Raw genomic sequence first — 12,586 nt, 5'->3', positions numbered from 1 at the left:
AGGGTGAACCAACGGCAAAGGAAGACCTTTCTCTCTGTCTCTCTCTCTCTCACTGTCCACTCTGCCTGTCAAAAAAAAAAAAAAAACAACTGACTTACAGACATTTCCAAGAGATCACTGTTCTCACCTATTAGAATTTATCTTTCAAGAATTTCAAGTGAACAAAAAAAAAGTCAAGGTAATACATACTTATATTACCAGTTCTTTCCTCCTCAGCTACAGTTCATAAGATTAACAAAACTCACAATAAAAAAAAACAAATACAAATACAGTTCACTGTTCCCACAATACTCTTTTGAAGTACTTATCAGAGAACACTGCTTTCTGGTGAAATTTATCACCAAGTTTTCTTTGTTAACAGACTCATGTTACATTCTATACTGTTGGTAATACAGCTTGGGATCATTTCACAATAAAAGCATAAAGTCACTGAAGTCAGCTAGGTTAGGTTTCAGTTCTGGGAAAGGTGGTATCTTGTATACAGGAGAGGAATATTTACACCACAGATCCGTTACAAATTCATATTAATATATTCAGATGATAAACTTGGCAGTGGCAACAGAGGCAGGGTATAAACACGGATTTGTTCTCCACGTGTGCGTGGCCCATGCTCTCCTGTTTTTGGTTTTCTTAATTTCTCAAGGCCATGAGAACCACAGAACTAAAGAATTAACTGCCACAACGATAACCTGCAGTCAAGTGGCTCCTTTTGTTTTTACCCTAGCATCACTTCTCAATGTGTCACATCATAGCTTTACAAAATTAAAACAAACTACCAGGCTCCAAGAGTTCCCCAAACCACACGCAAGGGAAAAATTAAAGACACGGCATTTTGCAAGTAAGTAACACCTTATTTGTAAACAAACAGAAGCACCAAAGAAAGTCTAAAAATAAACAAAACCAAACTTTTACACCCAATCTCTGCAAAAAGTAAAACATTCAATGGGAAAACAAAAGGATACAGTCTCCATCTAACCTAAATCCATTAAAACATCCACAACTAACTCATGCTGTATTTTTCCACCAAATACTATAATCGTTCACCAGTAATTCAGCAGAATATAGATTCAGCAGAATGCTTCTAAGTCAATTCAATGTCCAGAAAGAAGAATTTAAAAAGTGAATGCAACCTTCCTAACATATCACCATACTAAGAAAATAAAAAGAATAAACTCTGAAGACAGGAAGATTGCCATCTACAAATTAATAGTGACACAGGTACACCCAACTAGTGGCATCACAGATTACATCAGTTGTAGATATAAAAATCTGGAGAAAATAACTAGTTAATATAGCAGCCTTCTAAGACAAAATAATAACAATGATATTCATTAGGAAATCTGAGATTTAACAATTTCTTCAAAACAATGCTCAAACTTCAGTTCTCAGAAAAGCCACAAATATAGGTCAATGGGTTACAGCCGTTTTGCAGAAAATACTGAAGATCTGATTAACAAAATAAACATGTTTATAAGCAACTGTGTGAAGCTGGTGCTGTGGCTTAGCGGGTAAAGCCACAGCCTGCAGCACTAGCATCCCATATGGGTGCCGGTTTGAATCCCGGCTGCTCCACTTCCCGTCCAGCTCTCTGCTATGGCCTGGGAAAGCAGCAGAAGATGGCCCAAGTCTTTGGGACCCTGCACCCACGTGAGAGACCCTGAAGAAGCTCCTGGCTCCTGACTTTGGATCGGCTCAGCTCTGGCCGTTACAGCCATTTGAGGAGTGAACCAGTGGATGTAAGACTGCTCTCTGTCTCTACCTCTCTCTGTAACTCTTTCAAATAAATAAAAATAAATCTTTAAAAAAAATAAGCAATTGTGCAGTGTGAATAAAACTCTTGGCAGACTGGGGTATGTGTTACTGAAATCAAAACTAATTTATCTAAATATTTCTGTAAGTTCTGCCATAGCAGTCATGACAGTTTTTATCTGCCTTAGAAAAACTGCTCTGCCATAAAACTGATTTTCTTTACAACTAAGTGCTTATGAGAATTAACAAAGGGAAAAAATAAAATGACCACTAGGCATGCCAATACATTAACTGTACAACTCCATCTAATAAATCCCCTCTTTAATTTTGCAATAACATTAAGTAGTAACCTTATTAGAGAGTTCTTATATTTCAGCTGAGTTCAGCAAGTTTTTACATGCCAACACTTCTTAAGAGCTAAGTATGAAGATAAGATCTGGGGGCCGGCGCTGTAGTGTAGCGGGTAAAGCTGCTGCCTGCAGTGCCGCCATCCTATATGGCTGCCAGTTCAAGTCCCAGCTGCTCCATTCTGATCCAGGTCTCTGCTATGGCATGGAAAAGCAATAGAAGATGGCCAAAGTCTTTAGGCCCCTACACCCGCTGGGAAGACTGGAGGAAGCTCCTGGCTTCGGATTGCCACACCCAGTGGGTGGAAGACCTCTCTGCCTCTCTTTCTCTGTGTAACTCTTTCAAATAAATAAATAAATCTTAAAAAAAAAAAAAAAAATCTGCAGAGGATCCCAGGCCGGTAAGGGTAAACAGAAGCCTAAACAGGGACAAGCATATAGCCCAGAGGTTAACGTTAACATGCAGCTAGGGTTGCCCACATCCCCTTGTCAGAGTGCCTGGGTTTGAGTCCTGGCTCTGCTCCCAGGGGAGCTTCCTACTGGTGTGCAACCTGGGGAGGCAGCAGATGATGGCACAAATGCCTGGGTCCCTGCCACCCACATGGGTTCTTGGTTCCTTGCTGTTGCAGGCATTTGGAGAATGAACCAGCATGTGGGAGATCTCTGTCTCTGTATCTTCATGCTTTCTCTCTCTGCCTTTCAAATGAATGAAATAAATCAAAGAAAATAAAAAATGATGAAGAAAAAACCTAGACAGTCATACTATGTAAACTTCTTCAACTAAAGATCACTTTTAATTAAGTTAAAGGAAAGGAATTTAGTCTTTCGACAACCTCAACAAAAAGCAAGGAATCCACCACCTCTTCATCAAAGAAATAATTATTATGGGGCCTGCACTATGGGGCAGCAGGTTAAAGACCTGGCCTGAAGCACCGGCATCCCATATGGGCACCGGTTCTAGTCTCAGCTGCTGTTCTTGTGATCCAGCTCTCTGCTGCGGCCTGGGAAAGCAGTAGAAGATGGCCCAAGTCCTTGGGCCCTTGCACCCACACGGGAGACCCAGAAGAAGTTCCTGGCTCCTGGTTTCAGATCGGTGCAGCTCTGGCTGTTGTGGCCATCTGGGGAGTGAACCAGTGGATGGAACACCTCTCTCTCTGTCTCTACCTCTCTCTGTAACTCTGTCTTTCAAATAAATAAAATGAATCTTAAAAAAGAGAAATAATTATTATTCTGAGCATTTGAAGGCAACAATTGATATAGATAAATTTAAAAGCTTGTTGGAATCTCATAAAGACAAAACAGTAATCTGGTTAGAGTACAAACACTTGACTAAATGTTTGCTTGAAAAGGCCAACAACTTTGCAAAACCTAAAATCAAATAAAATATTTTAACAGTAAAATTCCATATGAGACATGTGGCTAAAGTCTAACAAAGACTTCTTGGAACCATGTTACAATTTAACAACTGCTAAAGGAAATTAACTTATTTCTACTAATTTGATCATATACATTGCAGTCATTGTCTTTCTGGCACCACTATGCTTATGGTACTATGTCTTCTACAAAAAGCATGTGTGGACCCACCTGTCCCAGTGATGTTACCTGCCAACTACAAGCCTCCTCTAGCTTTATTTTTCCAGATCACTGAACTACAAATATTACTGTACAGTATCTGCAAAATACTGTTTGAGTATTGGTCCTGCAAATCTGCCCGAAGGATTCCTCAAATTTTCAAGAGGTACAGTCCGGGTGTCACCAGTGAGAGGAAGACCTGGTGGGCTCGTGGACCACGATGATTTCACTTCCAGTTTCACGTGCCCTCTTAACCCAGACTTGCACTGACCCTATTTCCACCGTGTGGCAAATGCACGGGTCAACTCAAGCTGTGAAAATGGAACCAGTTCATAGTGAGCATCTATAAACCTCAAGTGTCCAATTTCCTCTTTCAAGCCTAATTTTTAAAATTTAAAGGCAACATGTTTATATCCCTTTTTTTAGGCTCCAAACCTTAGTATTTGAACTTATGAAAGAAATACAAAGGAAAAAAAAGGGCACATCACTAGCAGTAGAAGAAATCTATCTGAATGGTATCTTTATTTTCCAAATCATTCCTTTCACTACCTTTCTCAGACATCACTTCCTCTTCACTGTTTCCCCCCAGCCCTGGAGGCGGCAAATCAGTGACGAACACCGCCCCTCGCTTCTTAAAAGGATGAACCCTGCATCAACCAGAAAGCCCATTAGCGGAGTCGGTCGCTCTAGTGGGAGCTGATGCTTCGAAAGACATCTAAATTAGATCCCTGAGGGTAGTTTTTCTGTCTTGACCACATTTCCCTTCTCCAATTCCTCCCTCACCCCTTTAGGGCCAGGCGATCTGCAGTCTCATAGCCCGTCCCTCTTCCGGGCACACCTAAATCCTGCCCACCGCGACCACCCTCCCCGACCTGGCGGGAGGGCAGCCTGTCCCGCGCCCGGAGACAGCAGCGGCCCCGGGTCCTGCTCCCCCGATCCCTCACCCCGACTGCCCGGAGCATCTCCCCCTCGGGGTCCACGTTCCCGCGGGGACCCTTCGCTCTTCGTCCCTCACGGCGCTGATTTCCAAAGCCCCCAGCCCTCGCCTCTGAGTCTTCCCTGCCCTCCCGCCCCTCGGCCTCTAGGACCCCCCCAAACCCTGGTCGTCGCCACCCCTCGGGCCCTCGGGCTCAACAACCTCCATTTCCTTCGGATTCCATTCCAGAGCTGACTCCCCCGGTTCCCTCAACCGTCTCCGCGCGCCCCCCGGCCAGCTCCATCCCTGACTGGCCCACTCGGCCCTGCCCGCAGGGGCCCCCCACTGCCCTCTGCCCGGCCTCGGCCGCTGCTCACCTCCGCAGGCTGGGGCGGGCTCCCCTGGCCCACCTCCGAGTCGGCGTCCGAGCCGCCGTCGGAGTCCGCGGCCCTCCGGGCCTCGCCGGAGTGAAGCACCTCGCGCGGCGGGGGCGGAGCCCGGGGCGGGGAGCCGGAGTGGAGGCGGGGGCGGTGGCGGCTGCGCGCAGGCATCGCTCCGGCCCCCGTCACCGCCGCGCCGGCAGCCGCTCCGGGCCGAACCGGAACTGCTTCAGGAGGCGGGGCCCTACCGGCGGGAGGCGGGGCCCTACCGGCGGTGGGGGCGGAGCCAAAACCGGAAGGGACGCGGGCTTCCAGAGGAGCCTGAGAAGAGAACGGAGAGGGAAAGTCACAGCCGGGGAGCCTAAGGGCGCATGCGTCAGGCCCGAGGCCAACACGGGAGAAGAGAAAGGGGCTAAGTGGAGATGGGGCGGGACCTATGGCATCAGTGAATGGGGGTGAGGGCTTGGGAGAAAATTATCCTGATTTCTGTGGCGGGAGCCAGCTCCTCTCCAGGAGCCCAGCTCCTGAGATCACTGTTATCACTGTCCCTTTGCCCTGTGTCTATGCCAAAAACCATACACATATCTCACAGAATCCTTGTACCAACGCCACACGGTAGGTCTTGCAACACATCAAGTCCAAGAAACATAATGCCTGACAGAGCAGGCTTAACATGTGCCCAAGCTGGTATTACAACCCAAATCTCACACCAGAACCCTTGTTATTCACACTTCCCTGAGGGGAAGTCTTCCCTCAGCCCGGGCCTAGCATCGCAATAAGCCAAGTCCAAAGCCAGCTGCATCCGGGCTCTAACCTTTCCTCGACCTCACCCCAGGCAGGGCCATCTGCAGTGGGGAGCAAGGGAGTGCAAACGGCTCCCCTGAGGTGTCCTGGGTTTGCCTTTCTCCTCGGGCTGGAGGCAAGGGCAGGGACAGCTGAGAACCTTCCCACTGTGGTCCACACCCACCCAGTGCTTCCGTGAAACCACAAGCGCGGGCAGGCACCTCATCTCTTCTACCAGTAAGCACCTCAGGCAGAAGGGCACACAGACCTTTCTGTTTCTAGCTCTTGTATGCGGGGAACTGCCCCCCCCCCCCAAAATGTTCCTGAGACCTGTGCCTTTGGCTCTCCAAGTCTAGGGCAACACGCACAGCCCCTCCGGCCCTTGGGTGCCCACGGCCCCCCGAGCCTCCTCTGCTGAGGGATCAGCCATCTTCTCCCCAAGAACGCTGCTGAGAGACATCTCCCTGTGAACCGTGCGGGCCCCCTCCAGGTGAGACCGTCCGTGTGTCTTCCCCACATTTCTCAGACTCTGCAACATGGAAAACCACACCTGCTTCCCAGTCCGGGGGCTCCCCTCCAACCGTCCCCAGTCTGCGCCCTCAGCCCAGACGGCGCCATTCGTCCTTGGCACCAGTCCTCACAAATGTGTCTGAGCACCGACTCTGTATTAGGGGACATCCTCCGTCCCTTTAGTCCTCACCACACCTGTCTGAGATGGGTGTGATGAGCCCTGCTTCACAGGCACAGAGACTGAGGTGAAGTGTGGAGCGACTTGCAGATTCCCCAGGTTTGGGGGTGGGGGGATGATTTAGGCAGAAAAAGATCCTGTCCTCCCTGGAAGCTCCCATGACTTGCTGAGTCACTTGCTCCTGCCCCACCTGTCCCTGCCAATCTCCAGGAAGGAGAAATGACACCAGAGAGGCAGAGCGGAGTGACCACAGAGGCAGAGGAGTGGGTGGGCTGGCTCATGGCTGAGGCCCGGCTCCCAGAGCAGGGGGAAGGCGCCGAAGCCACGCCTTGCCCCAGCGTCTTTGAGCTTGAGGAACTCCTGAGGGCGGGGAAGGCCTCTTGCAGCCGTGTGGACGAAGTTTGGCCCAATCTTTTCATAGGCGATGCGTGAGTGGTAGCTGGTATGGGGGTGCGGGAGTGGGGCCAAGAACTGGCAGTCTCTGAGCTCTTTACCGGATATGAGGGTGGACGGGAACAAGGAGAAACAGTTCTGTTCTGAGCATCTCAGGTCAGGGACTTTGCCCGGAATCCCACGGGCTGGGGGCAGCGCAGTGACCAGGCGGGGCCACCAGGAGGAGCAAGGGCTTCTCCTGCCTGGAAGCCTGGCGCTTTCCAGAGCCCTCAGGTGCATTAGCCAGTTGGGGGGCGCAGAAGCCTGGAGAGTGGTATTTGGAGTGTGAGACAGGGTACATAAAGATCCCCTTCCTGGTCCCAGTGCCCCTCCTGTGGACACTGAGTGGGTGGAGAAGCCTGACTGAGGGTGAATCAGGGAGGTGGGGCCTGTATGCAGATTAGAGGCAGGTGTCAGGTATAACCAGCATCGGTCAGGGATGTGAGGGAGAGCATGGGGCAAGAAGGGTGGAGCTGAAGCAACCCCTGTCTTCCATCCTAGCCAGGGGAAGCTCACCAAGGAAGCAGGGGTCTAAAAATAGCGCCTGCACCATCACCTCTCCCACCAGAAAGCTCCGAGGGCTGCAGGCCCCAGCTGGAGCTTACTGGGTTCTAGCTTCTTTTTGACCCTCAGAGCTCCTGGCTCCTGAAGTGGGGGCCCAGGCAAAGCCCCTTCCGTGACTCCACGGCTCCGCCAGCAGCCAGCCCTCTCCCTGCCCTCCCCAGGGCCACGGCCAACAACCGCTACGAGCTGTGGAAGCTGGGCATCACCCACGTGCTGAACGCCGCCCACGGAGGCCTCTACTGCCAGGGTGGCCCTGACTTCTACGGCAGCAGTGTGTCCTACCTGGGGGTGCCAGCCCACGACCTCCCTGATTTCGACATCAGTGCCTACTTCTCCTCTGCAGCGGACTTCATCCACCGAGCTCTCAGCACACCCGGGGGTAGGATCTGGGGTTCCAGCCCCCATCCCCCCCTGCTCATTCACCGGGAGGGCGCCCCGCTTCCCCTCATTCATCCCTGACTCGCAAAATTCTCCTGCTCAGTGCTCCAGTATTTGATCTGACCCCATGGCTTCACAGATGGGGAACGTGAGAGCAGCCCTGTGGCTGGCTGGGAGCCGGGTCTCACGAACACCACAGCAGCTCCGTCTCCAAAACACTCAGTTTTGGGAAATGACCACTTGGCCCCTCGATGTCTGCCCCCAAAGCACTTTCAAATGGCAAGCTAACTTCAGATACCCTGGGTCCCTCCAAGGGGTCTGGGGAGCCTGGAGCCCCTGCTCTGTGTTCATCCTTAAACCATGGCCCCAGGCAAGTCAGTGTCCCTCTCTGGACCGCAGTCTCCACGTCTGTGTGATGGGTATGACAGGCTAGAGTTCTGGTCCCTTTTTAATGCCCAAAGCCCTTTGACACTGCATTCCCTCACTAGCTATTTACTGAGGGTCTGCTGTATGCTGGGCCCTGAGCTGAATTCCGGGAGTCTAGACCTGAAGCCCTGCCCTACGGAATACGCCATCACGCGTCTGGGGGAAGGACAGTCAGAGGTGAAGCACCACAACGGTTCTTCCTGTGTAGGGATAAGTTTGACAAGCGCTCCTTCCCCCCGTCCCCCGAGATGTATTTTATTTGAAAAGCAAAGTGACAGAGAGAGAGGGAGAGAAAGAGAGAGAGGAAGAGAGACAGAAAGAGAGAGAGAGGAAGAGAGAGAGAGAGAGAGAGAGAGAGAGAGAATCTTCCATCTGCTGAACTACTCACCAAATGGCTGCAAAGGCCTAGGCTGTACTAAGTGAATTCAGGAGCCTGGAACTCCATCCGGGTCTCCCAAGGACTTGGGCCATCTTTTGCTGCCTTCCTAGGCACATTAGCAGGGAGCTGGATTGGAAGTGGAGCAGCCAGGACTTGAACTGGCGCCCTGACATGGGATGCTGCTGTCACAGGCAGTGGTTTAACTCACTGTGCCACAGCGCCAGCCCCAGAGGCGCGTTTGAAGGGCAGGTGTATGCTCAAGCAGAGAATCGTTCATGGAGACCCATGCAAAAAGTGACGATCTGCTCTGTGATTCAAGCAACACTTTGAGTAGCCCAGTAGACCTGTGGGAGGAAGCCAGGTCTCAGGTGACATCTGAGGGATGGAGAAACAGCAGAACAGGGTCAGTGGGAATGTTTTCCAGGTGGTTGGAATGGCATGTGGTCAGGTGGGCTGTCCAAGGAACTGGAAGTCGCCTCCCCATCCTACAGCTGAGGGTGGCTAGGACCATGGGGCCCTCTGAGGTAAGGCTGCCGGGCTCCTAAAGGGCCATGCAGGGAATTCGGACTGCATCACGAGGGCAGGCACAGCAGGTGTCAGTCTACCCATCTGACAGATCAGGAAACTAAAGCCCACAAAGGTCGACTGACTTGTCTAGGTTCACAGGTGTGCACCCAAGGCAAAGCTGGGAAAAGAAACCCAGCCTCGGTGGGCAGCTGGCGGGAAAGGGTCTTTCACCAGATGTCTCCCTCAGCCAAGGTCCTGGTGCACTGCGTGGTGGGTGTGAGCCGCTCCGCCACGCTCGTCCTGGCCTACCTCATGCTGTGCCAGCGGCTCTCCCTGCGCCAGGCCGTGATCACCGTGAGGGAACATCGATGGGTCTTCCCCAACCGAGGCTTCCTCCACCAGCTCTGCCAGCTGGACCAGAAGCTGCGGGGTGCAGGCCGCAGCTGAGGGGCCAGGTGAGGAGTGGCTGGGGCAAAGCTGGGGCTGTTGACAGCGAGGTGGCAGGCGAGAGCTGGGGCAGGTAGTATAGACCGGGACAGCACTGGGGACTGATGGGAAAGGCCAGGTGAGGGGCTGGGCAGGGGACCTGGGCGGCGGTGCTCAGGGCAGTGTGTGGCTGCCAGTGAGGGTGTGAGGGGGCTGGTCCATACCCCAAGTTGCTGGCTCCCCTTACCCACCCAAAGCCTCACCAGGGCCCAGCCTAGGCAGCCTGTCCCATCTCTCCCAGCCTGACCCAGACTCTTGAGAGAACAGAAAAGGAAGGAAAGGCATAGGTGGTGCAAGATGGAAGCGGTAAGGCTTCCCCTCTCTCCTGGGGCTGTCTGCCCTGCCTGGGCACCGAGCCTGGGGGCTCCCTCACATCCCCTCCAGCTGCATGGCCTGCAGCTCCACCGCCTGTCCCCACCCCCCAGCCACAGCTCCAGAGAGAGCACATTCTGGGCTCTGCTGAGCGCCACCCAGCCCAGCCCCTCCATTCCCACAAGCAGGTTCCCAAATGTGCTGCTGCCATTGCTGTGTGTCCAGTGCTGGGGAGCAACAGCAGGGAAGTCACACAAGGGGAGTGGGTCCCCTAGAGCTCCTCTCCCCAAGCCCTTGCTAGGCACACTGCCTCCTCTTCCCAGATGCTGGGCGGGACGAGCTGAGCTTCCCCAGCAGGAACCCCGCTTCTCAGGTACCCAGCCCACAAATGGTCACAGAGGTCCTGCTGCTTGTTTCTCTAGAATCAGTCCCGGGTGGGAGGCGGCAAGGGTGTCTCTTCTTGGGGTAGAGACCCCAGGATTTTAAGGAAGTTACCGTGTGCCCAGCACCCACTGACATGGAGGGACTGCCAGCTGCAGGTGGCTGATGGGCCAGGGCACCCCCAGGAGCTGCAGGGCACTGCTTTCCCCTCTGCCCCAGGGCTCCCCAGACAAGGCCTGAATCCTTCCCTGGCTTGTTCGTTTCTCTGAATACACGGCCCGTGCGGCAGCCCAGCCAGCTGAAGGGGAGACCCGCAGGCAACACAGACGCCTTTCCGTAGGCCGGCTGGAGGATGAGCATCTTGGAGAGGAGGGTTAGGGAAGGACTGGGTGAGTGTGACAGGAGAGACAGGGTTGCAGCTAGGGTGGGGATTAGGTCTAAGGCCAGGCTGGTGAGGAAGTGTCACATAGAGCTCGGAGTTTGGGGGCAGAGGGCGAGGGGGACATGTTCCCCCACGGGAATGGCATGGCCCCAGCCTGCTCTCTCTCTTCGAGACAGGTTTCAGGAGCCTAGCAGAGCAGCAGTCTCTGATAATGCCCAATTAACCTTCCCCAGCTGGGGGCCCTTAAACACCCTCACCTCTGACCTTAGCATCTTTCCCTTCAAGCTGGCGGCTTCCAGGAAGTCACCTGGGAAGGGTGGCAGCGTAACAAAATTCCCGGGGAGCCATGCACCAAACTGTCTTTGCAAATGGAGGCCCCAGGAGTTGTGCGGTGCACAGCCTGTGCAGGACGGAGGAGCTGTGAGGTCATCTCTCTCTAGGCCTGCTTCATCTCTCCTGGAACCTCTACCTACTCCACCTCTCACAGCTCTTGGCCCTGCCCCAACAAGTCCTAGCCAAGGTATCCTGTGGTACACCTGCCTATAATACAGAGCTCTTCTCTCTCCCAGCACCCAGGCTTACTTCCTGTCCCGAGGCTCTGCCACTGGGCCACCCTGGCCTTGGCCCTCTTGCTGTTGCTGGAGGCCCTGATCCAGGTGGATGCCTGGAAGACAGTAAGAGCCCAGCGTGGGATCCGCCCTCGAGCCGTCTGCTTCTTCCTGTTGCCTGCACCGCTTGTCAGCCACAGTCTTCAGTCCCCACAGGTGGGAGTGGGCCACCCTCTCAGTGGCCCCCCAAAGTTCCAGGAACCCAAGTCCGTGGGAGGAGAGGGGCAGGAGAAGAGAGAGGAAGGGGAGTCTAAGCGTTCATGCCAGCCCTTGGCCACAGTTGCTCCCTCTTCCACCACCCCAGACCTCGGGGAGCAGAGAGGGGAAGGACCCGGCTGGGCTTGGCACTGACCGTGCCGTGGACCAGTGGACACACTGGGAGTGGCCGGGGCGGGGGAGCAGGGAGTAGACAGCATGCTTTACAGTTCATCTCAAATCAAAAAATAGAAACAGCATCAAGTGTGCAGAGACAGGCGGCTGGAAGCCGGCACCGCAAACTGCCTGTCAGAGGACAGCACAGCCTGCACCGGGTATCCCCCCAGGTGGGTGAGCGCTGGTTTGGAGACGGGCGCGTGCTGGGAAATGAGGGCCAGGGCTGCTGTTGGGCAGGGCTGGGCACTGGGTTGGGGGACCCAATAAGGTCAGAGATCGGAGTATAAACAAACCACAGGAGAATTCAAAGGACCGGGCTTGAAACCTGGTTGCCACTCCTATTGGCTGTGTGGCCTTGGGTACAGTGCTTAAGCTCACTGAGTCTGTTTGCTCACCTGTAACGTGGGGATGATGGTGTCATCGGCTCTGTAAGGGTTCCATGGGGACTCAGGGAGAACACGTGGGTGGCCTAGCTCTGGGTGAGCCACGGCACATCCTTGGTAAGCGCTGAACTTCAGTCACTGCTGGAAAGGGGAAGAATCACAAACAGAAAGCACACTTCATGCCCTGGGGAAGCTGCCCTCTACCTAGGCTGAAAGGGTGAGAGTAATTATAGGAATGACAGTAACAGCAGGATGCTCACTGGCTGGGTGCTCGCCACGAGGCGCGCACTGGGGAGGTACTTTTCAATCACTGCTTGGTGGAACCAGCAGCCCCACCGGATACCCCTGCTCAGGGAAGGCCACAGGGACAGGAGTGCCAGGCCTGACAGGTCTGCCCAGGCCTCTGCCCGGCCCACATTGGCCGCTGGCCACCTGCGCTGAGGCTTCCTTCCCAGACCCTGAGATCTCCAGCCCCACCTGGCCTATGAGGCCCCTGGTGGTTGGGGGGGGAGAGGCAGTGAGGGGCCGGAGAGCTACTGAG

The 12,586-nt window shown here is 53.7% G+C and overlaps 2 protein-coding genes across 3 annotated transcripts in view; one reads left to right on the top strand and one right to left on the bottom strand.

Moving 5' to 3' along the window:
* The window catches only part of SAMD8 (sterile alpha motif domain containing 8), a 71,187-nt gene extending 66,119 nt beyond the window's left edge, over positions 1-5,068 (bottom strand). For both annotated transcript variants that reach the window (XM_062214426.1, XM_062214427.1), the window contains exon 1: positions 4,962-5,068. The gene's annotated coding sequence lies outside the window, so the exon portion shown is untranslated. The remainder of the gene's footprint in view (positions 1-4,961) is intronic.
* Positions 5,069-6,714: 1,646 nt separating this feature from the next.
* DUSP13A (dual specificity phosphatase 13A) lies at positions 6,715-9,568 on the top strand. Its single transcript, XM_062214953.1, has 3 exons — positions 6,715-6,863; positions 7,593-7,810; positions 9,369-9,568. Exons 1-3 carry the CDS (start codon positions 6,715-6,717, stop codon positions 9,566-9,568), a joined length of 567 nt encoding a protein of 188 aa, XP_062070937.1.
* Positions 9,569-12,586: the final 3,018 nt, after the last annotated feature.

This window comes from Lepus europaeus, chromosome 17 (genome assembly GCF_033115175.1).
Source record: "Lepus europaeus isolate LE1 chromosome 17, mLepTim1.pri, whole genome shotgun sequence".
Lineage (NCBI taxonomy): Eukaryota > Metazoa > Chordata > Mammalia > Lagomorpha > Leporidae > Lepus > Lepus europaeus.
This window is presented reverse-complemented; position numbering and strand designations above follow the sequence as displayed.

Coding starts and splice junctions, on each gene's coding strand:
- DUSP13A (XM_062214953.1), top strand. CDS start 6,715: ATGGCTGAGGCCCGGCTCCCAGAGCAGGGGGAAGGCGCCGAAGCCACG. Junction 6,864..7,592: donor AATCTTTTCATAGGCGATGC/GTGAGTGGTAGC, acceptor TGCCCTCCCCAG/GGCCACGGCCAACAACCGCT. Junction 7,811..9,368: donor AGCTCTCAGCACACCCGGGG/GTAGGATCTGGG, acceptor TGTCTCCCTCAG/CCAAGGTCCTGGTGCACTGC.